Source organism: Hippopotamus amphibius, chromosome 12 (assembly GCF_030028045.1).
Source record: "Hippopotamus amphibius kiboko isolate mHipAmp2 chromosome 12, mHipAmp2.hap2, whole genome shotgun sequence".
Classification (NCBI taxonomy): Eukaryota; Metazoa; Chordata; class Mammalia; order Artiodactyla; family Hippopotamidae; genus Hippopotamus; species Hippopotamus amphibius.
The window spans coordinates 35,723,092-35,748,298 of NC_080197.1; the positions used below are offsets into that span (position 1 = coordinate 35,723,092).

The 25,207-nt window shown below is 43.0% G+C and overlaps 2 protein-coding genes across 5 annotated transcripts in view; one reads left to right on the forward strand and one right to left on the reverse strand.

The window, feature by feature from the left end:
• RALGAPA2 (Ral GTPase activating protein catalytic subunit alpha 2) overlaps positions 1-25,207 on the reverse strand; it is a 285,849-nt gene that overhangs the window by 190,704 nt on the left and 69,938 nt on the right. For all 4 annotated transcript variants that reach the window (XM_057703254.1, XM_057703256.1, XM_057703257.1 and 1 more), the window contains 5 exons: positions 24,561-24,760; positions 17,576-17,806; positions 5,492-5,659; positions 4,334-4,471; positions 1,364-1,512 (listed from right to left, as the gene is read on the reverse strand). In XM_057703254.1, the coding sequence (XP_057559237.1) occupies positions 1,364-1,512; positions 4,334-4,471; positions 5,492-5,659; positions 17,576-17,806; positions 24,561-24,760 (886 nt within the window). The remainder of the gene's footprint in view (positions 1-1,363; positions 1,513-4,333; positions 4,472-5,491; positions 5,660-17,575; positions 17,807-24,560; positions 24,761-25,207) is intronic.
• LOC130833531 (spindlin-1-like) lies at positions 9,739-12,643 on the forward strand. Its single transcript, XM_057703258.1, has 2 exons — positions 9,739-10,093; positions 10,210-12,643. The coding sequence occupies exons 1-2, from the start codon at positions 9,965-9,967 to the stop codon at positions 10,852-10,854; spliced, it is 774 nt and encodes a 257-aa protein (XP_057559241.1). The 5' UTR covers positions 9,739-9,964; the 3' UTR covers positions 10,855-12,643.

The window sequence follows — 25,207 nt, forward strand, 5'->3', positions numbered from 1 at the left end:
CCCCCCCCAAGATTATCAAAAATATCACAATATTACTGATACACTGGTATACAGAATTCATAGAGTTTTCAAAGGGAAAAAAAAGCATCAAAAACACTTGCTACAACAGGTATGATGAGCAGGTATTTCAGTTGAAAGCTTCCAGTATTTCTCGTTTCTTTCACTATTACTGACAGTTTTTAACTTTGTTTAAATCGCCTTGTTCATCCCTGTGATGCTTTAACAACGGCTTCTTGGCAAACACTGCTAAGTTTAAAAGTCTGGGAAAGATGACACCGGAAGTTACAGCTTCAAATGATCATTTTGACACTTGTGGTTCCTGTATTTGTGAACTTTTTGCCTGGTCGGCTTCCTCTGCACCCCCACCCCCGCCCCGCGCCATCTAAGAAAAAAAAGGGCTGGACATGATGCACTGGAGGCCCTGCCAGCTCAGTCCCTCCTCACCCCTAGGCTCTCCCCTCCCACAGTTCCCTGAGCAACGGCTCCAGCATCCAGAGCACAGGCCTGGGAACGGGGACCTCGAGAATTTCCAGGGGGTGGGTGCCACCAGCCCGGGTTTGAGGGTGCGGAGGGTGCTGACCACAGCCAGACGGGCAGGAAGGATGCTGCCTGGGTGGGAGGGACCTGCAGGGACTGGACTGGAGAAGCAGAAGCAAGAGGCTGCCACCCCGCACTGCCCCGCATGGGAGGAAAAAGGAAGGAGTGGGAAGGCGCTCCAAGGCTCTGGTCTGAGCTGAGAATCCCAAGAACTCCTCAGGAGCTGGAGGGATGTGCAGACACTCATCACGGGAAACTCGAATGCGCTGCTTACCTCTGGGATATCATAAACGCAAAGACACCAAACAAAAATGAACGACCAGGAGGAAAATACTTCACTTTAGCATGTTTTAACGACACCACTATATTTTTCACTGCACTCTGACAATTTATCGCTTAAAATAATTGTTTTTCCAAAACGAATTTAAAAGTTCAAGTTTAAAGCAATGAAATCAGTTAAAAGTATTCTGGAGCAATTAACCAACCCTCCTCGGATTATGGAGAATTATATTATAAAATGACAGTTACTGCGTTTCCACAAAACTGTTTGATGACAGTTTAAAATGCAAACATCTACTATTAAGAAATATGACTATTTACTCTTAATTTGAGAACTTTTTTAAAAACCAACAATGAAAATAAATGAACTATCAAAGTACTAGATACTTACCTTCATAATTCACAGAAACTGTTACAAAAGACTGATTACCATCTCATTGTTCACTTTATAAAGTTATTCAATAAACGGAGGCTTTATCATTTTAATTATTACGCTGAAAACAGAAACATCTGTTTTATAATGTTAATTAGCTGAAAATATACTCACCATGTCTTTTTATTCATCGTAAGCTCCATTATCATGCGCCTAAAAATAATCAGAACAGCTTTACACGCATCGACTTGTTCCTTCAAGAGCATGGGAACTTCAGCACACGGCTCCAGCAAAAAGACGTTTGCAGCGTTTGTCAGAAATACCTTAAACCAACAAATTTTACATGAGAAAACAGAACTAAACAGACAAACCTGAACAGATTTTGCTTAAAGGGAATGATATGAATTTCACACTACAGTAAATCACCTTTGAGTTATTTCAATAAGACAAGTGGTACTAACTCGTACTGAAATTTATTCCAGTTCACCCCTTAGAACTGCTTAGATACTGACACCTGAAAGGCCTTTCTAGGAAAACAATTGCTATTACATATTAATATTGCAGATTTGGAAATTTATGAAGCAGAAAGGCTTTGGAAGATTTCTTGTTGATATCCCCTCAAAATTATTTTTAAAAAAGATAAGACGGGGGACTTCCCTGGTGGCGCAGTGGTTAAGAATCCGCCTGCCAATGCAGGGGACATGAGTTCGATCCCTGGTCTGGAAAGATCCCACGTGCTGCGGAGCAACTAAGCCCATGCACCACAACTACTGAAGTTGCGCGCCTAGAGCCTGTGCCCCACAAGAGAAGCCACTGCAATGAGAAGCCTGCACACCACAATGAAGAGTAGCCCCCGCTCACTGCAACTAGAGAAAGCCCGTGTGCAGCAATGAAAACCCAAACAGCCAAAAATGAAATGAAATGAAATAAATAAAATAAAATGAAATAAAATAAAATGAAATGACAGGATCATTGCCTGTGGGTGAGGAACCTCAGGGAACGGGCAGGGAGGGTAGGGGCCCTGTGGTCAGACAGCAGCTGGAAAGAACAACCTGATTTTTGCTGAGTCTCCAGCTTTGCTGACGAGAAGGCCTTACTGACAGGAGGCAGTCAGCACCACCCAAGGGCCAGCCAGCACAAAGGGAAAGGCACGCGGCCAACACTGCATACCTTCCAGGAACACGGGTTTTTCAATGTGAGAAATACATTATGCAGCAGAATAAAAAAACCTAAGGGAATTCTGAGGATAAAAACTGAGATCTCCCTGAAAACTGAGGTAGTCTGACAACTGCTCTACGCTCTGCCTTTAGGATACAAGTCCCCTGTCCTGTACCATCAGTAGAGAATTGTGAGAAGCACAGATCCAGGCTACCCTGTAGGGAGTTCCTGCCCGGGGGGCACTGTCGCAACATAACAACGTGTCATCATTTATAGAGATGACACTCTGACCCCTTGAGTCAGGACATTCTGAGCTGTCAACCCGGTGGCAAGGATGGAGCTTCTCCACCTTCTAGAGCCACAGTCCCTCTTCGTTCTCCTCTCTGTTCAACAGCACAAACACCAGGGATCTGGGGACAAACAGAGCTGGCTCACTGGTGGATGAAATCCATTAATACAACATCTCAAAACAGATGCACACACTGACCACAGGAACTGAGATGAACACACTCAAAAGTCAAGTGGGTGAACTAAAATGTTGACAGCCTCTGAGATCTTATGCAAGATTAAAAATGTATCATGTCCCAATTTTCTGAATCACAAAATCAGCACTATAATGGTTGATATTAGATGACAACAGCAGTTGTAAAGAATTTACTAGCCTTGGAGTAAGAAAAAAGAAAATGAAGAACATTTTAATTAACAAACTAACAAACTATAGCAGCTTTGGTGACTATGTTCTTTGTTGTCGTTGTTTGGGTTTTTTTGAGCAGTTTTATGTTTACGTCAAAATTGGGAGGAAAGCACAGAAATTTCCCATATACCCCCTAACTCCACACGTGCATAGCCTCCCCCATTATCAACATCCTCCACCAGAGTGGGACATATGTTACAATTAGTGAACCTACACTGACATGTCATTATCACCCAAAGTCCCTAGTTTACATTAGGGTTCTCTCTTGGTGCTGAACATTCTATGGACATATGTATAATAACACGAATCCATCACTATAGTATCAGAGTATTTTCACTGCCCAAAAAACCCTCCATGCTCCACCTATTCACCCCTCCCTGCCTTTCTGCAATCTCTGGCAACCGCTGATCTTTTTACTGTCTCCACAGTTTTGCCTTTTCCAGACGTCATATAGTTGGAGTGTCATACAAAGCATGCCATAGATGATATATGGTAATATGGATCCTTTTTAATTCAATGTAATTGGCTTCTTGATTGAATTTTAAACCTTTGCATATTCCAAAGTACAAGTGAGGAGTCTTCATATATTATACTTCTTTCATTTTACTTTTTTAAAAAAAGTAACTGGATGCAGATGAACGTGGATATGGGCAGGAGGGTGGAGGGGCAGGGGGCAGGGGAAAGAGAGGACCCTGTGTTTCACTTATACTTCTAACAACCTTCAAACTGGATGCGACCCAAGAGGTAACGTCCCAATCCCCATTTTTGAGATAGAATCCTTAAGTCTGGGAGACTGAGTGATAAGCCAAAGTTGCTCTTTCCAATGTTCCCACATGGTATTGGTTCTAGTTCATATATTCATTCAGATAAATACCTAAAAATTACTGCATTAATCATCTTTCTTCACAAACCCAGGCAATTTTTAAGAGGACTATTACTTATAAGATTATATAATCACCAAGCTTCACAAGTTAGGATCCAGATAACTCACTACCTATATGTGTTCAGAAGATACTTTTAAGGTTTAAATCTCAATCATTTCACATTTACTGTACAACTACCCTTCTCAAAAAACTGCAACCAGTTCAGATGTCTCCTGTGACTAAAGAAAAAAAAAAAACTTTACAAATTGAAGGTGGGAAGTCAGGATGAAATCTGAGGATGAGAAGTTAGGGGCTGTTTGCTGATGGACAGCTAAAAACATCGCCATACTTTACACGATGTTATCCCCAATAAACAAAATGTTCAAACTGACTCCATCAGGGGCCTTCCTGTCCATGGCCGGCGCATACCTGCAGCATAGCCTGGGCCCCAGCCTTCACGTTCTTATTCTCCTCTTCAGTCACACACCCTCTGCTCACGGCACTCGTGAAGGAGTAACTTCGTCCCCAACTGGAAGATCGCTTATGACCGGAACGTTCAGACGAGGTCTTTAGAAAATAACAACAAGTCAGCAGAGTGGGGAGAGGCACACATCAACTGTTTAGTTCCTTACACTCACCAGAATTCACGAGATTACAGGCTCTAGAAGGCAAGTCTCTTTTCTATTGTGTTCACCACTCTACCTCCATCACCTAAAATGATGCTTAGCACTTAGTATGTGCTGATGAAATAGATAATGTTTGTCCCATGACCGAATAAACATGACTGTTGGTTTGTTTTGACTTCATGACTAGTTATTAAAATGACCTCATCAATATTGAATAATCAAATTATGGAATTAACAGAGATATTTAAAAGTGATATACGTTTGGTTACAAGTAGTTTTTAAATGTTTGGTGTTAACTGCCATGACAAACACCCACTTTCAGAAATAATTCTCAGACTAGATGTCAAAATAGCATGCCAGAAATATAAATACAACCTAAGTTTTTTTTGTGCTTCAGGCAGAGGCCCACTCTGTCATTTTAGATTTATCCCACCTGTGGCTTTATCTACTATAACATGGAATGAAAGGTCCATCCTGACAGCACCCCTCTCTCTGAGGACAGCACCCAGCCATGAAGCGAGGCTCACAGTGGAGATTAATATTGTGTGTCACACTGGCCTGCTGCTGGTGTGGCCAATGTACAAGGAAAGTCTGCCAAAACATTCTAAATTTAGTTACCAAATATTATTTATTTAAGCATATCAATGATAATGCAGTGAAATTTTTAGTCTCAAACAGAAATGTGCAAAGTATATTGGCTTGTTCAAAGACTCTTATGCAACAGTGAATCAAGAAGTTGCCGTGCACATGTGGCCAAGCCTGAGCCTAGGAGGTGACGGAGGACCCTGAACAGAGGACAGAAGCAGCCTCCCTGAGGCAGGACCCGAGAGCATCAGAGCTGACAACAAAGAGATGGCCTGCCTGTGTCCTACTGCCTGCGGCCCTTGACTGAGCAGGAATGCTTTGCTTTATATTTTAATACAGATGCTTCCAACTCAAACAATAAGTGATAAAATATTACCTGCTTGCTATCAGTCTCTGAAAATCCTAATTTTTCAGCATCTTCTTGGGCAACTTCTTTTATGTCTGGTTCCTCCATGAACACAGGTTTTTCCTGGAGGATCCACTTTCTGTACACTTGAACTACTTTTCTGGTTACAGCTATGTCACAGGAAGGCAACAAAAATGCCTAAAATGATAAGAGAAACTCCATTTAACACAAGCTCAGGTCACCAAAAAGCCCAACAGTGTCGTTACTAGAGAAAAAGAAAGTTCTTAATGATAAAAGATTCAACTCAAAGGAACATATTATAATTCTAAATCCGTACTGCAGCTAAGAATTTCACCTCAAATATACGTGTGTGTGTGTTTGTGTCTGTGTATGTGTATGTCAAATGCTGATAAACTTTCAAGAAACATATAGACAAATCCACAGTCACAGTAGGGTATTTCTCAGCTGAGAAAACAGCAGACAAAAAAAAAGGACAGAGGAGAGCTGAACACATACATCAGACCTTCTCATTCTCCTCCACGTCTCAACCTCTCATAACTCTTCCTCTCTTTGTCTCTCCAAGGTGCGTTCCAGATAATTTCTTCAGACCTGTCATCCAGTGTATTCCCTCTTCAGCTGTATCTAATCTGCTATTAAACCTATGCACTGAAGTTTTCCTTTAATATTTCAATTATTACATTTTTTATCACTAGAAGTTCTATTTTATTCCTATTCATATCTGCTTAGTCATCTGCTATGGTTTCTTGCTTTCTGCATTTTCAAGCTTGTCTTTGATTTCTTTAAACATGTTAAACATATTCATTCTAAAGTCTCAACTGCATAATTGAAATCCTTGTGAGGTTTTCTTGCTTCTTCTGATTTGTTTGTCTAGAAAAGTTCTGATGTATAAATTCCTAAAAGAAAGAGTGACCTGAAATTATTATACCCAGCTAAACTGCTGTTCATGTTCAAAGGCAAAAGGAAAACATTGCCCATCACAAAAGGACTCAGGGTAGATAAACAACAAGGATTTACTGTATAGCCCAGGGAACTATATTCAGTATCTTGTATTGATAATAACCTAGGATGGACAAGAATCTGAAAATATATATATATATATTCTATATTCTGTATTATATATGTCATATATATTTTATATTCCATAGTCTATATATTATATTCTATATTATATGTTTATTTATTTGTTTATTTTTATTTTTTTGACTGCATTGGGTCTTCATTGTGGCATGTAGGACCTTCGTTGTGGTGTGTGGGCTTCTTTCTAGTTGTGGCGCACAGGTTTTTTCTTCTCTTGTTGTGGCATGTGGGTTTTCTCTTCTCTAGTTGTGGCGCACAGGTTCCATGGCACATGGGCTCTGTAGTTTCCTGCACGTGAGCTCTCTAGTTGAGACATGCGAGCTCAATAGCTGTGGTGTGTGGGTTTAGCTGCCCCGAGGCATGTGAAAACCTTAGTTCCCTGACCAGGGATCAAACCGGTGTCCCCTGCATTGTAGGACAAATTATTTACCAGTGGACCACCAGGGAAGTCCCTATAAGTTACATATATATATACACATACATATTACATACATACATATATATATATATATGAACCAGTTTGCAAGGCAGAAATAGAGACACAAATGTAGAGAACAAACATATGGACGCCAAGGGGGGAAGTGGGGTAGGGGACAAACTGGGTGATTGGGGTTGACATATATACGCCAATATGTATAAAATAGATAACTGATAAAAATTTTCTTTTCAAAAAAAGCCATATGAGTAAAGATCTCAATAAAGTAAACATATAGGCATTTATATTAAAAAATGCATTAAAGATCCATTCAGAATTAAAGGTTCCATTGTTATAAAGCTATTCTGCCGTCCCCCACCCCCACCACTGCCACTTCCACACACCTGTCGTGGCCCCTGCCTCCACCTTGGTCAGCCTCTGCCTGGTTTGCCTGTTTCTGTCCACAGCTGCCTGTATCTCTGCAGGCCAAATTCTACCTCTGTCTACCCTTCTATCTGCACCTACCCACCTGTCTGGCTACACCTTCCTGCTTATCTCCACCTCCACTGGCTGGCCTGTCTGCACCTTCCTATCTGTTCTTCCACGCCTGCCTGCCAGTTTGTTTATATCTATTAGCTCATCAGTAAGTCCTGCTGTCTAACCATCGCCAGGCTGCTTTCTGTCCGTTCATATCCTGTCTCACCATGTCTCTCTGCTGGTCTCTTGTGTTGCCAGGCCAGCAGCCATCTATACACATGGTGAAATAGCTATAATGATGCTCTTCTAACACTGATAATAGTTACTTGGATGGTAGTGTTCTGAGTGATTTGTTTTTTTGTTTTCTCCTCTATAATTATATCTATAGAGAGATACTGCCTTTATCTAATGAAGTCATTGTTTTTAATAAAAATAAAGTTGTTCTTTAAAACAAAACCAACCTACCAACAAAACAACCTAATGAACAAACATCCTTTACAGCGGTACTTCCATTTCAGATCATAACCTAAGTAAGACATTTTCCAGAAAGATATATGTATTTGTATATACAGTATACACAAAAATGAATCAGAAGTTTCACAAAGAAATACCAATTCTTACAACATGCACTGCACTGTGAAATTTTTTTGGTCTGTTCTATTTTATTCTATTACATTGATTTTAAAAAAATATTGGTTTCTGATCCACTATGTTGATTTCATGACCAATAAATGATCACATAGGTAACCTGAAAAACAGCAGTTAGGAGACAAGTTTCCAGTGGAGTGACCCAGGGATGAGAACCGCCCTCCTGACACACTCCACCCACCTGGCCTGCCTGCTGGAGGCTGCCCTGAACCTTGCCACACCTCCTCTCCCCCAGGAACCATCTATGGCCACCACCTTCAACTCACTGAACCATCCAGTCTGAGGGGATTGCTCCTTCAGCCCCGCCCTGAGCCCCCCGACCCCCAGTGGTCCTCATGGGCCTTGGTTCCCACATCATGCCTGTTGACATCTAACCTGCCTCTTGCACTGTTCTCTGTTACGAACACACACATCTTAACTCCATACTGAGAATATGCACTTCTTGAATGAATGTACATTTTTACACTTTAGTAGCCTTTAGGCTTAGTCGCTGAATAATTTAAAATTGAAAAAGAAATTATTATGAAAGAAGTCACATTTCGTCTTCCATAAAAGAAAAATTCATCACTGACCAAGAGAGGGCAATAGAACACAATGTTAAAATCCATGTCCCTTTTCCTAAATGTCTCTATTTCAGTATTTTAATAATGGATAATAATCACATTTGAAATTTCGCATACAAGCTTTCAAATTAGATTTGATTAAGAATTATAAAATGTATATCCAGCTCAATATCAAAAAAACAAACAACCCAATCAAAAAATGGGCAGAAGACCTAAATAGGCATTTCTCCAAAGACGACATACAGATGGCCAAAAGGCACATGAAAAGCTGCTCAACATCACTCATTATTAGAGAAATGCAAATCAAAACTACAATGAGGTATCACCTCACACCAGTTAGAATGGGCATCATCAGAAAATCTACAAACAGTAAATGCTGGAGAGGGTGTGGAGAAAAAGGAACACTCTTGCACTGCTGGTGGGAATGTAAATTGATACAGCCACTATGGAAAACAGTATGGAGGTTCCTTGCAAAACTAAAAATAGAGCTACCATATGACCCAGCAATCCCACTACTGGGCATATACCCAGAGAACACCATCATTCAAAAAGACACAAGCACCCCAATGTTCATTGCAGCACTATTTACAGTAGCCAGGACATGGAAGCAACCTAAATGTCCATCAACAGATGAATGGATAAAGAAGATGTGGTACATATATACAATGGAATATTACTCAGCTGTAAAAAGCAATGACACTGGGACATTTTTAGAGACATGGATGGACCTAGAGACTGTCATACAGAGTGAAGTGAGTCAGAAAGAGAAAAATAAATATTGTATATTAACACATATATGTGGACTATAGAAAAATGGTACAAATCAACCGGTTTGCAAGGCAGAAATAGAGACACAGATGTAGAGAACAAACATATGGACACCAAGTGGGGAAAGCAGGGAGGGTTGGGGGGGGATGAATTGGGAGATTAGGATACCAAATTGTACACTCTAAATATATGCAGTTAATTGTAAAAAATAAAAAAATAAAAAGTTAACAATAGGGGCGGCGGCGGCCGCGGAGCGGAGCGGGGGCAGGGCAGCGCCGTCTGGCTCGGTCGGGCCGGGGGTGGGGGGGGGAGCGCGGCGCGGGACGGCAGGGCCCGCAGGCTGCGGACGGCGGCCTAGGTGGCCGGCAGAGTACTTAGGATTTCACGTATTTTTGCTGAACTTTTTTAAAAAAAAAAGGCGCTTGGGATGATGGATTAACAAGAACATTGAAATTCTGTGAAAAGTTTCATGTTGGAGCATATTGAATTTTCACCCTAGTCCAGCAGCTCTGCTGCTCACTTAAATACAGATGAATGAAGACCCCATTCGGGAAGACACCTGGCCAGCGGTCCAGAGCTGATGCAGGCCATGCTGGTGTATCTGCAAGCATGATGAAGAAACGGACATCCCACAATGAGTTTTGGGAACCAACCTCTGCCTTTGCTGTGAAGAAAGCCTGATCCTATACACAGGATGAATCACAAGGACTTTTGCCTAAAGATCAAAAGAAGATAGAAAACATCGGAGCAGTGTGGGGCCAAGCAAACCTGTTTCCCAGCCCCGGCGGAACATCGTAGGCTGCAGGATTCAGCATGGGTGGAAAGAGGGGAATGGCCCCATCACCCAGTGGAAAGGAACCGTTCTGGACCAGGTGCCTGTAAATCCTTCTTTGTATCTTATAAAATATGATGGATTTGACTGTGTATATGGACTAGAACTTAATAAAGATGAAAGAGTTTCTGCGCTTGAAGTCCTCCCTGATAGAGTTGCAACATCTCGAATCAGTGATGCACACCTAGCCGACACAATGATTGGCAAAGCAGTGGAGCACATGTTTGAGACCGAGGATGGCTCTAAAGATGAGTGGAGGGGAATGGTCTTAGCACGCGCACCTATAATGAACACATGGTTTTACATCACCTATGAAAAAGATCCTGTGTTGTACATGTACCAGCTCTTAGATGATTATAAAGAAGGCGACCTTCGCATTATGCCTGATTCTAATGATTCACCTCCAGCAGAAAGGGAACCAGGAGAAGTTGTAGACAGCCTGGTAGGCAAACAAGTGGAATATGCCAAAGAAGATGGCTCTAAAAGGACTGGCATGGTCATTCATCAAGTAGAAGCCAAACCATCTGTCTATTTCATCAAGTTTGATGATGATTTCCATATTTATGTCTACGATTTGGTGAAAACATCCTAGATGTCATTACGAACTTTGCCAAATTTGTGGAACTATTAAATGTATAATTTGTAGACATAAAGACTTGATTGCTTTCCAGTTTAATGAAAGCTTAAATGTCCCTGCGAACCCACAATCTCTGCCAGCAGAACTGGTTTTGTTCTGAATAGTACAGATTTATGTGAACACAAAGCATTTTGTGTAAGGAACTCCTTCCTCTTAAAAGAAGTCTGTCTATTTGGAAGGGAGTTACAGGCAAGTCTGGTAAAAGTTAAGCTAGTATCATAGTCATTTAAAACTGTAATAGATCTTATCCACTTTCCCCTTCATGCTTAACACTCTTATTCTGCTTCCACAATGCAAGCATAGTTTGATATTTTTGTTATTGCCTTTTTTTGAGATATATATGTATCTATATCTACTTATCTACATCTGTGTGTATACATATATAATATATATATATACATACACATAGATCTGTGTGTACACACACACACACACACACACACACATTCATTGGCAGTCCTCTCTTTGTGGATTGGGGTGGGAGGTTAAATAATTTTCTCCAGTTTAACAGGAGTGCTTGACCCAAGTCATTTAGTATATTACCGCTGTTTATTTAAAATTAAATTTGGGCACAGGAAGCACATAGGGACATTCAGCTTGTTTTGAAAGTCAGAAGTTCAGAGCACCATTTCAGTCTGGAGGCTTTAAACTGTCGATTCAAACATGAATTACTTATGAACATTTAATGACCCACTTTAGAATTTTACAAACAGTTAGAAATCTGGGTAAAAGGCTGCCTTTAATTCTAAGCTTTGTACATTTTTTTGTTTACATTTTTTTCATGAATACTTTTTTTTAAGCAAAGCCCAGGTACTTGGTCCACGTAGTGTAATGCAGTTGGATGGCACTTTGGTCCATTATTTGTACAAATTAGTAATCTGAATTTTAGTACACAGATTTAAAAGGCAACAGTATATCGGTGGTTTATGTGTATTTGGTAAGTTCCTGGAAGAACATAGTGCTTTTATATTAGAAATATAAGTTTAAGAATGGCATTGTTGCCTTTTAGCAAGTTCTCTGGGATACCTTTATTTTTATTACTATTATTGCTGATATATGATTATGGTCAAAAGACTTTTCCCGTCAAAGAATGTCTAGACAGATAACAGCGTGAGTTCCTGACACCTTTGTTGGTGCTGTATGCACTCACTCATGGTGTGCTGTTGGTGTGGATTCATTCCATTTGGTGGATCCTGCCACATCAGGGTCAGTCACCTGCACTGGCCTGTGGGTGTGACTGATAGCAGCCCTTAGCCATTGAATCCTTTCCTGCAAGGTTGTTTTAACTAAAATAGAACTGCAGAAGTGGTTCGTTTAGCAGCAAAATGTCAGTCTGTCACTTCGCTTTGGATGATCCCTGGCAGTTTGAAAGCTAGGAGAAAAATGGTTTGTGAAACTAGTCTTGTGGAGATTGAAAACCGTACCTAAGATTTGGGCAGAAAGCTTAAATGCATATGCTGGCAATCAAACACCAGGTCTGTCTGTGTGGCCTCTGTCGTGGCTGTTCTTGATGTTAGAGATTCTGTAGTGTCAAGGCCGCGCCATGCCTGGTTTGTGTGATGCCCATTTTCGCCTTCAGGAAGGCTGTGCCTTGTTGTGCTGGTGGATGGTAACCTCGCGCACCATGTAGATACAGTACCCCAATTCTCTCCAACGTGCCCAGTGCCTCACAGAGGGCAGCCAGGGGCGAGCTTCTCCATGCAGTGAGTACCCGTGTCTTAGATGTTCCTCATGTGCTTGAAACAAGTGTCATGCTACAGATCTGTCACCTGTTCTGGTGGCTCTTATAGGAGATTCTGCATGTGACTCTCCAGGCTGAGCCCAGCTCCCCGAGCCCAAGTGGACACATGTGGCCCAGAGAGTGAGTTGTCCAACGTGCACTGCTTGAACAGGACACGGTGACTTTAGACTGAAAAACAAAGTCCTTTGGAGGTATCCTAAGGGTTGGGTCAGTTGAAACGTTTCTGGCATTACTTAATGACTTGCATTGTGGTTTTTCTGCAAGTACCTTTAGCAACTTTTAATACCACATGATCTGCCACTCTCTAGATGAATGTGCCGTGATTTATTATCATTATTTTAATCATTGTTCCATTTATTGCCTTTAGGATTGAAGGAAGGGGAAGGGGTTTTTTGTTGTCGTTCTTCCTTTTTTTTTCCCCATTCTTTTTTCTTTTGGTGGCTTAAACCACACTTCCTGACGCCGTGACTAACTGCTCCCCAGCCAAGTATTTCAGGCTTCATTTAGGCTCATGTTTCAGATCTGCATGCATTGCTTGCATTTTCCTGGTATCGGAATGTTGGTTCCTTGTTCTAGGAACACAACATTAATTTCCAAAATTATCATGGGACTTGTGACAACACAAGACATGAATCTCTGTATAAAATGTATCGGCCTTTCTCATTGACCTGCTATAGTATTATTGTGTCGTGTGTGTGCGTGTGTGATGTCTGGCTGCCACGTAAAGCTTCAAAGGAAAACCTTAAAAGCAGACCATCCTTTTTTGCATGCTCTATTCTAAGTAGAATGTTCAATGTAACTAACGAAAATTGCATGTTAAATATATTTAGGTTTTTTGTTTTCTTTGTTTTCATTTGTTTTCAGTTTCTGTATATTTGCTTAACTGTACTGTTTTAGTGGTTGTAGGATAAAAATGCACTGGTGAAGCAAATGTTAGTGCCAACAGAAGGTGATTTTCCAGTTGTGTATGTCATGCAGCATTCGAAGGGACTGTGTATTCTTAAAACAATCACAGTTGCTTCTAAACCAGATTTCATTTCTATTGTTTTTATGTGCCAAACCCCGAAGTGCATTGGGCTTGAATCTCTGAACGCTGTGGACCCATTAGAAGGCTGTTTTGTTTGTCACAAATTGTAGTGCCTGAAAACATTCTCAAGCTGATTGTCTTAAAAAAAAAAAGAAAAAAGAAAAGAAAGTTCTCCAAAGACAAAACAGGAACAATTATTATAACAGAAAATAATTATGATTGAAATGTCTGTGGTTCCTTGGAAATGCTGCGCTTTTTGTATTTTCCATCATTAGTGCAGTTCGAACGAATGTGTATAGTTCAGAGGTCTTCGTGTTCGCATTTTAAAACTAGGTAAATGACCTCATCTTTCAAGCTTGAATTCATTTTTAATTTTAATTTTATTTTATACAATGTGTAGACAGTTCCCTGTTCTCTGCATTTAGAAGTATAAACAATATAAATCTGTTAATTCTGTAAGTAATTTTTATAATTATGATGTAACTGTATCCTATCCTTAAAACATTTAAAATAAACCCTTTATGTGCAAAAAAAAAAAAAAAAGTTAACAATAAAATGTAAATAAAATGCTTTTGTGTTTCATGACACAAAGGTGTCTCACAACTTTAGTCATAAGTAGTCTGTAGTTACCTCAATGACCCAAGCTACTTTAAAACTGAATTTAGATTGGATTTAGGATTTTGATTAAATTTAGAATTTAGAACACATTATTGCCAGGGATGAAATGCCAATAATGGATGCTGATGGAATTATATGTGTAATAAATTAATAAATATGCAATATAGGTAAAACCACACCAATTTAGCACTTACCTCTTGTGCAAAATTTAAAAGCTTTATCAACGATATCTGATATTACGTATTTGTATCCAAGGATTAAAAGCTTTGTCAATGATATCTGATATTAAGTATCTGTGTTCAAGGTTTAAAACATTATGACAGATCAGGATCAGCAAACTATAATCCACAACCCAAATGCAGCCTGCCACTTGATGTTTGTGTTTACGGAAACACAGCTATGCTTGCGTGTTTCATATTATCCGTGGCCGCTTTCTCACCACAAAGGCAGAGCTTTTGTGGATCAACAAAGCCTCAGATGTTTACTATTTGGTCCTTGACTGTATGAAGTGTGCTGACCTCTGCTCTCCATCACATGCCCTCTGGGACAGACCACTTCAATTCAAATTAAATTGCTACCAAGTACCTTCCATGTGCACAACAGGAGCATGGCTATGGCAACATTAATGGAGGGAACAGTGTAGATTTTTTTTAATACTATTTTTTTAAATTTATTTTCTTTATTTTATTTTATGGCTGTGTCGGGTCTTAGTTGCGGCACGCAGGATCTTTGTTGAGGAACGCGAGCTCTTTCGTTGCAGCGTGTGGGCTTCTCTCTAGCTGTGGCGTGCAGGTTTTCTCTCCTCTAGCTGTGGTGCTCAGGCTCCAGGGCGCACGGGCTCAGCAGCTGTGGTGCGCAGGCTTAGTTGCCCTGTGATATGTGGGATCTTAGTTCCCCGACAGGGGATGGAACCCACGTCCCGTGCATTGGAAGGCAGATTCTTTACCACTGGACCACCAGGGAAGTCCCAGGGCAGATTTTTAAATCATGGACCACTGCAATAAAAGAAGACTGTTTGGGCAGCTCAATATGCATAGACTGGAAAGGACTGACGCAGGAGGTGTGGCGCTCTGAGCAGCTCCAAGGAGCTCGCTGCAAACCATCCACGGTCCAAGACGCAGGTCTGGGAAGGAGCAACGCGCTCAGGACGGCTCCTGGGAGGAGCAGCTGGGAGCCAGGAGGATAAAGTCATATGTGCACAAGAACTGGTCCATAGAGAAGCCGCCACAGCAGCAGGAGAAGCTGATTTAGGGAAGAAAACGAGCCTGGTTTGGTCTTGTGACCATGAAGACACCACAGGAATGGCAGATGAGATCGTGACTGGGCATTTTAAGAGGCAAGTGCAGAATTAAGAAGCAAGGTCTGGGACTTCCTAGTTGGCGCAGTGGTTAAGAATCCAATGCAGGGGACACGGGTTCGAGCCCTGGTCTGGGAAGATCCCACATGCCGCAGAGCAACTAAGCCCATGTGCCACAACTACTGAGCCTGCACTCTAGAACCTGTGAGCCACAACTATTGAGCCCGTGCGCCACAATTACTGAAGCCCACGTGTCTAGAGCCCATGCTCTGCAACAAGAGAAGCAATGAGGAGCCCGTGTACCACAATGAAGAATAGTCCCCACTCACCACAATGAGAGAAAGCCCGTGTGCAGCAATGAAGACCCAACACAGCCAATAAATAAATTAATTAAAAAAAAAAAAAGAAGCAAGGTCTGGATGAGAGGCTCTCCTGGGAGTCGGACACCAGAGTGGCTGCCAGCCCTGGACAAGCAGGTAAAGGCCCCGCGGAGGCAAGTGCAGAGTCAGAGAAGAGGCTCAAGCCCAGAATCTTGGTCAACACTTGTCATTTGTGGTGAAACACAAACAGGGGCTAAGAAATGAGTCCGAAGAGACAGGCAGAGAGTGAGAAGCACCTAGGCAGTGCTGGGCCACAGTCAGGAAAATATTTTATAAGGGGAACTTTAACTGCAGATTAAACAAACATTTTCTTAAATAAAACTTTTTTATTGATTAAAATACAAAATACAGTAAAACCTCTAGATTGCTGTGGATTGTGCTGGGACTGTCACTCTTGGAGTGTCAGAGGTGAAGGTTTCCTCATTCCTCATCACGCGTCTGCCTCCACGGGAAGCTCTTCACAGAGCACACGCATCGCTCCTGTGTGTACAGGTTCCTCTTCTCCCCCCAGCAGGTCTCCGCTGTCCTCTCCGCCGTCCGATGGCCTCCCTCTCTGCTCGGGGCACGGGCTGAACAGCCATCCCATCATCGCACACACATGCCCTCCATTTCCTAGGGCACCAGTTCCAAGACGCAGGTGGCCGGAGGCCATCCCCACGTACCAGGCCGCTGTCTCACCCCATCGAGGTCCTGCTTTCTGTGTCCAAAGCTGCAGCTGAGGGTTTCCGCACAGCAGCGCTCCTGCCTTGTGGGCACAGGTGTCACAGGAGGGTGGGGTGCTGTCCTGTGCACTGCAGGTGCTTAAAATCATCCGGGCTGCCTCCCACTAGATGCCAGTAGCACCACCTCCCTCCCCACTTGTGACAGTCACACACGTGTCCAGACAATGAATCAGCCAAAGCAGTGATGGGCCGGCTGCTCCCAGCTGCTCCAACCTCTCCAGCTTCCTCCCTTGTTGTACCTGTTTTCTTGTCTGCACTTCTGCTCTTCTGACACCTTCTCACCCAAGAGTTTCCACCAAAGGTCTGTTATTTCAGCCTCTTGGACTCAGCTCCTTTCTTTCCTCTGAATCCCCTCCCTAGCCTCCTTTTTCCTCTCAGGCCATAAAAACTTGTAGCAGAGGTGCCTCCCAGCTGCCTGTGCAGGCAAAGTCCAACTGTTTGCAAGGGGCGGCGGGGGGGGCAGGGGGGCACCTGCAGCTCGTGAGCTCCTACGGCCCTGGAACAATCCAGCCTCGGGCCATCTTGGCTGTGCTCACGTGCAGCGAGGGTTCAGGAGTGGCTTTCTCCCCGCCTCCCTCTACGTTTAAAGTTTGTTACGGAAACACAAGGGTACTTGCTGGGATGATTTTGTTCAAACAGAATTTTCCCACCCCGTGTAGGAATTTTACGAAAGCCAAAGTCATGAAAACAGCAATTAAAAATCACCAAAAAGCCCAAATCACAACCCTCTGCGTGATGCATTCAACGTGGGATCAGAGAAATCATCATGGAGTGGTGTGACTGAGCCCAACTGGTCGATTCTGTCTCTTGGAGTATTATGAGTAAAAGAACAAGAACGAAAATGTCTTCAGTTTCGTGACCACACACACACATACACACACACACATTCACCTGGCGGAACACTTCATTCACGAAGTTGACGTAGCCTCGCGTGGACAGGAGGATGCGCTGGACCATCTCGTACACAGCGCGGTGCTCCTCCTCGACGCCACAGACGCTGCAGCTGCTGAGCCGGCGCTCGGACAGGGTGCTGCTGTCCAAGTGGCTTCTGTCCTGCTCGGCCACCCCGCCGCCGTCCAGCTCCGGCGCCCGCTCCGGCACTGCGGCTCCACCTCCGACGGTCTGCAAGAAAGGCACCCGCTCCTGAGTGATCCTCCCAGACTCCCGAACACCTGGCAAGACTGAAGACTTGCCTTGTTTTAAGGAACTCCAGTTACTATGCACCTGTCAAGCTGAAAAGCAGCCCTGCTCAGAGAACAAGGGGCTCTGGGACCTGCACTTACCCACGTTCAAATTCACCAACTAACTCTTCCCCAGCTCAGTTATTTTAATGCGAAAACTACCAAAGTACTGCAGGAAGGGAGGCTGAGAAATATTACCAACCTAAAACGTTTGGTTTATATCTGTGATGTCGCAGAATAAATTAATGTGCAAATGAACTTATATCATCATCACCTCTGGTCTCCACCCTTCAGCACTTACTCTTTGGTCACCAAATTTTGGTGGATTTTTTGCAGCCACAATGCTGGGAAGCCTCATCTGATTCGTACGAGTATATTCAGAATCTCGGATCAAACTTAACTAAAATATTTACAAAACTTAAATATTTAGAGGCTTTAGGAGCACAAAGAAATAAAATAATCCATGTAATCATTCACAAAGTTTAATTTGTTTTTTGCTCTCATTTCCCTGAGAATTAAAGATTTCCTCCAAACAAAACCATACGTGTAATTTTGCTTCATCTTTGTAAATTACAGTATTATTAAGTGTCAAAAATATACACCCCAAATGCTGAAATTCTACCTACTGTGAATATTTTTCACAAGAAGTGATAAGAAATGAGTAGAACAAAATAATTTCAGTAACTACCAAGGATAGTTTGAAAGCAAAGCAGATATCCAAATAATAATCTCTAGAGAAAATTAATAGAAAATTACATTGATAGTAATTTTTCTTTTCATGCCTGGGCTATTACGCCGGTGTGGCTTATCAAAGGCACTGCCACACTGTGCTGTGAGCTACCCTATACAAATTATTGCATCGTTTTAATGGATCAACTACCCTGCATAGAAAAATAAAATTTTACTCATTTTTACTGATATATGTACATTTTTAATCTGTAAAGCATGGAGGTCGGGTTAAGTCTAATGTCCCTTATGTCTTAATAAGCTATGACTTTTTGATCAATAACTCTCATTTTCCCCACAGGCCAAAAAAAAAAAAAAAAAAGAACATATACATACTTACACAGAAAATGAAAAACGGCCACAAATTCTTTGGCATTCCCTCTACAGAGGGGGGGATGTCTGTATCCCCTCCTTTGGACCCCATGCGCTGGGGGACGGAATTAACCAGCAGAGCAGAAGGGTGGCGAGGACCTGCACATTCTCAGGCCCCGGGTTAGGGTTGAAGGCTGACCACTCCCACTGGGCATCTCTGGGAACTTTTGCTCTCGCAGCCCTGAGCGGCCAGGGAAGAGGTCCAACTGCCTTGCTAGAGGGACCATGTGGAAAAGAAGGCCCAGAAAAGCCCAGCCTTCCAGCTGCACCCACCAGAGTAACAGGCACATGGATGAAGTCATCTTTGACCCTCCAGACCAACCAGCCGCCCGCTGAAGACCACCACCCAGTGACCTTGGCTAACGCCACATGAAGCACAAGAATTGTCCAAACAAATCCCACCCAAATTCCTGACCCAAAAAGGGAAATAAGTAATATGATTAAAGAGTTGTTATTTTAAGCCACTCCGTTTTGAGGTCATTAGATAACGAATTAGATATAGCAATTAGGTAACTAAAATCACGTAAGTAAAGAATTATGTTTAAAGGCACCAAGTTGTTTTTAAAAAGTGAATTCTGTGATCCAAACAGAACATAATGATAACACAGATGAACTTCCCATCACCCCATACATTGAAAATACTCCTCTTGATAAAACAATGCTTTTCTCAGCCTCCTCTGGTCCACACCAGCAAAAGGCTGCTTTCCAAAAACATCTGTACATCTGTATGTTTTAACAGACATTTATAATTATAGTAAATGATGAGAATGAAAACAAACTGGTAATTCAAGTCTATTCATTTCTTGCCTCTTTCCTGAAGATTAACAATAAGAGCATGAATACGAATTAACTACAGAGAGAGGCCCATTTTCTGCCCACAACAACCAAGCTGGAATTCTCTACCATTATTTGGTATTAGTTGATTCCAGCGGGAAATGTAAAGACGCTTCTTTGGCATACGATGAAGGCTTAGCCAATGAAACAGACATATCTGCTTGGACCAGGTCTGTGCTGCCAGGGCTCAGGAAATTGCATGAGAGAGGCTGCCACCGGATCCTTCCCCTTCCCACCCTGGTCTCCTCTCAGCCCACAGCTCACACGGAGACTTGCTCACCCTCAGGGTCAGGCCAGATGAGGACACCCGCAAAGCAGGTGTGAACACGGATGCAGCTGCCATGCTGCCGGTGATGTCTGACGCCATTCCATTCCCCATCATGATTTGCCCGTGCGGCTGGGGACAGCCTACGCTTGCCTCGATAAGAACACAGAGCGCTAGAGTAGTAGTCAACAGATAGGTGCATCTGTATGATACACAAACTCCTACGGGGGTGTCAATTTGTGTGATTCATTTTTTCTAACTGTTCACCCCATGAGATACAACAATTTCGAGAAACCCACAGCCCATGAATCATTATTGAAGGGCTGGCTCAGAATTGGTAGAAGTGGTACTTTAACACTGTAACAAAAGAGCTATCATACAGATAAGTGTGATCAACTGTCATAGCATCTCACACTTTTTTTCATTCCCTCGTGGACGTTTCTGAGTTTTAATGCTTAATTAATGTGCTGCTGAAATTTTAAAATCACCTCTCCACTTTCTCTAATGCATGCTGAAGTACTTGTACCTCACACAAAAATGAATTACCAAGGAATAAATAATACCACTGAAAACATTTTCAGCTGAGCTGGTGCAGCAAGATGTTCAGATATGAAAAGGGGACCTGTGGTCAGTGTTGCCAGCATGCTACCACATGTCCGGGCAACCGTATTCTCACTCTCCCATGAATGATGCCACCAAACAAGAACATTTGTCTAACCAGAGTCTCCGAGGGCTAAGTGAGCCAATTCCTTTCCTCCCTGGTGAAAAATACTGTCAGAGGTATTAGTTCTAGATCAAAGGGAAGTAAATTCCCTTTGGAAAAACACACACATTAAAAAAAAACCTCATGCATGACCTTTAACACAGTGGCAAAAGTGTGAACTCTGTTTGGAAGCAGCAATTAAAATATTGTTTTAAAGGGCTTTTATAAGAGGAGCACATTCTTTGAAAAGAGATTCTGGATCACCTGATTTAGACAGTGATGTTCACTTCACACGGGTAAAATTACATTAAATTTGAAACTCCAAACAAAAACTTTCAGGAGATAAATATATGTGCTTTTATCCCTGCAACTCCATTTCCAAAATTTTATATTCAGTTGTTCAAACTGCTTTATCTCCTGTATGATGTAAATGAGGAGCAGAACACACAGGAGACACACGTGAGATGAACTGGGAAACACAGCTGCAAGGCAGAGATAGGAACACAGGAGACAGGTCGGCTGAATAATGACCAAAATGCCCATGCCTGAATCCCTGGAACCTTCGACTGTGCTGCCTTACATGGCAGAAGGGACTGAGCAGATGTGATTACATTAAGGATGCTGAGGTGGGGAGAGGACCCTGGATTACCTGGGTGGTCCCAATGTAACCACAAGGATCTACAAGGAGGCAGGAGGAGCAGACACAGAGAAGGCGATGTGAAGATGGAAACAGGGAGAAAAAGTGCTGTGATGAGGGGCCTCGAGCCAGGGAATGCAAGCAGCCTCTGGAGGCCAGATACGGCAAAAACATGGACCCCCCCCCCCCCCACCCTGAGCCTCCAGAGGGAACACAGAGCTGCCCACACCTTTACTTTAGCCCAGTGAGACAGATTTTGGCCTTCTGACTTCCAGAACTGTAAGATAATAAATTTGTGGTGGGCAGCAGAAAACTAACATAACAACCGACTGTGAGGTGTATTAACAACCTGGACCACAGCAGAGGCCACGTCTGGGCACGGCCATGTGCAGGGCATGGTAGCCGTGGGCCTGGATGGTGTCTGCCCGGCATCCCTTCCCCCCTCACGGAACCCCAGTGCTCTGGGCCCCACCCCTCACATGTAGCACACCTGCCTCACAGGAGGCTGAACCCTCATCCCCGCAGCAGGGGAGCCTTCTGCTTCCCGGAAGCCGGTCACACCCCCGGGGCTGCTCACACCCCCAGATCTGAACCAGTCGGTGTCTTGTTCTTGTCCTCGGAGCACGCTGGTAACCTGAATTGTTCCACTCAGGCAAAAGGGAAGGGCTTTGCATTTCCTGATTGTCTCTAAACTTGAACTAGGACAGCAGAGCCCCAGCTGCTGCTGCAACCATCAGGGAGGAGCTGAGGGAAAGGGCGGAGGGGGCGGGCGCCAGACACAGCCTCCGCCAGCCTCACCTCCAGCTGCTCTTTTACGAACTGAGACGTTTCTTTTATGGACAAGATAGTTTGAGTTCTGGTGCCTTTTTCCTGTTAGGGTGATAAAACCCTCTTATCTGATTCAGAAGGGCAGAACCTTATGACACTTTTAGCTACATAATAAAAGGAAATGACTCACAAGTGTGAAGAGTCAACAGGGAAAAAATTAGAACCTGGAAGCAGTGGTTAATCTGCTAGTCTTGCTACTTCTCATCATTCGAATGTATTTTTCAAGAATGAGCAACTTATTTTCAATAAACACAGGTGATGGTTTTCTGAAATTCTGAATCTAGGCAGGAAAAAGTTACACTCTTTCTACGATAGTGTTTTGAACTGTGTGCACAAGCACATTAAGATGTGATGAATAGTTTATCAGAGTGTGACTGAGTTTCTCATATTTCCTACAAATTTTTATCTACCTGAGGACTTCTAGTTTTTGTCTGCCTGATGGGTGAATAAAGGTCTCTCATCGCGGCTCAGTGTTTCCCTGACTGCTGGAGAGCCCCAGGGCCATTTTTATTTCCTCTTTCGTGAATCGCCTTTCCCCTCCTTTGTCCATTTTTCAACTGGCTTGTTTGTCTTCATGTTTATTTATAGGTGCTCTTCATAGAGCAGAGATTATAAACTCTTAACAGTCATGATGTGACAAATGCTTTTCACAGTCTACTGCTTAGGCCTGGCTTTATAGTATCTTTTGACACTAGAAATCTTTCTCAATTTTTTAAAATAAAGTCAAACCTCGTTTAGTCTTTGGTTTGTGGGTTTCATCTCTACTAAAGGTGGTCTACCACTTCCCAAATTCATACCTTCCTCTATATTTTTTCCTACATTCTTTACCACTTTGTTTTTACATTTAGACCTTAAATCAACTTAGGCCTTAAACCAACGCAGCCATGTGCTTATGTACATGATCTGAAGTGAGACTCTGAGAGAAGGACAGACAGACAGGTTCCTCTGGCTTCCAGGGCTGCAATTAGATTAGATATTCAGTGCTAATTTCAGTGTCATTCTTTTGAAATAACTGCAGTTTCTGTTTCGAAGTCGGTATCATTTTTCCTTAATCCCTGGAAGTCAAATGTCAGTTTGGGTTAGTGTCTGTTTTGCTAATTCTTCCTGGGACTCGAAGGTCCTTTTCCGTTTAAGGATAACGTTGACTCTATCAAAGTTGACTTTATTTTTAGCTCAGGTAAACTTTTCTTACTGTTGTTTCAATTATTACTTCTCATTCTTTTCTCCTTCTGCCCTCACAATATCTGCAAGGTAGGTCTGCACCTAAGGTCTCATCTAATTATTTCTGATTTCCAGCTCTGATTTTCTTTATCAGTGTTGTGGGATATTTCGTCAGAAAAACAATTTTGTTCTCAGTAGTAATCACTACCATTTTGAGTTTACCTACTTCATTTTTAAATTCAGAAATTAAGGGTTTTTTAAAACTTTCCTTCAGGGCGTCTTTTGCTGTTCTTATTACGGAGCCCATGCTCTGCACCCCCTCGGTGCCCTGCCGCCAGGGCACCGAGTGCCTGCGGGGAGTGCACCCCCCAGCCCAGGACCACGTCCCACGTCGGGGAACTGCGGGGTATCAGCCAACCTGCACTAGGTGGACCACACCTCCTGCCCCTGATCTTGGGGCCAGTGAAATACAGCACAGGAAACTGTGGCTCCTCCAAGCAGTGGCCACTCTGACTTCACAAGTGGTCCTGCTCTGCCCACACAAAGGCCCAAAGCCACGCAACCTGCCAGGAAAGCCCTGTGTGTCCAACCAAGGCCAGTGAGACAGGGAGGCCCTGCAGCCCCTACATGAGGAGAGGGCTGCACCCAGGCCGTGGGGAGACGCAGCCTTCTCTGCCGGGACCCCACTGTGGCTCAGCAACCACCCGAACCCCTGAGCTGCTGCCCCACCCCTTTCCTCCCTGAGATTCCAGAAGGTGCCTGGCAGTCCCGGGGGTCCTCTCCACGGACCACCTCACAATTACTGAGGACCTTCCCAAGGCTGGGATAAGCAAGGCAGGAGAGGTCCTCGGTGTCACGCTCAAAGTCACTAGGGCCTGAGTGAAGGAGGGGAGGGGAGACAGAGCCAGGAGCACACAGGTCAGCCACCTGCTCAGAAGGCCTCCCTCAGCCCCAGGGTCGCCTTGTCATGGCAACACCAACGGAGCACGGCAGGTGCTTCTAACTCACGGCTTCCTCTGCAACCTCGGCAGTGCAGACAGAGGAACGATAAATCGAGTCCCTGTAACTAACAACCTGTGAGAGCCAATAACCCTGACAGTCCACTACCTGGGTGTTAGTGGAGGTGATGACACCAGCACTGAAAGGTAAAGAAGTGATGAATGACATACCTGAATGATTTTGGGCAATACATCAACTCCATTCTTAGTGTTTTGTGTTGTAGTTAGATACTTTTTTTCCAAAAAGAAAGTCACGATCCACTTAATGAAAACGACGCGAGCTGCCATGTATGGAATTTTTGTGCTGTAAATGTTCTCGTTGTCTCGAGTTGTAGTGACATACACTGGCTTTGGTCTCAAGTGGGGGATGTCTGCAAGTCGGAAAAACACATGATTGGGTTAGTGAATCTTAACATCGTGTAACTGCGACAAAGTGTAACCGCGACAAATGTTTCCATTTCTAATTGAATAGACATGTATCTGGTTGTTTAAACAGCAGCTGAGATTAAAAAACCCAAGTGATTAAAAATGGCATCTGGTAGGCTCGTCTCTGGGTCTGCCTCGCAATCTGACCAATGTGGAGTATTGGTCGCTGTTATTTACACACAACTATGAATACAGCTGTGGAAAAACAAAGGTCATAACTCTTTTTAACAAATTTGAGAAATCACATGAGGTTATAATAGTGAAAATCTTTTCACATATAACTAATTTAATCTTATTTTATGACTAGAATAAATGTAAAAGCATTTATAGACCTTTTTTATCACGTGAGGTATTTTAACATCTAATGTTACACTGATCAAATCTACTAATCT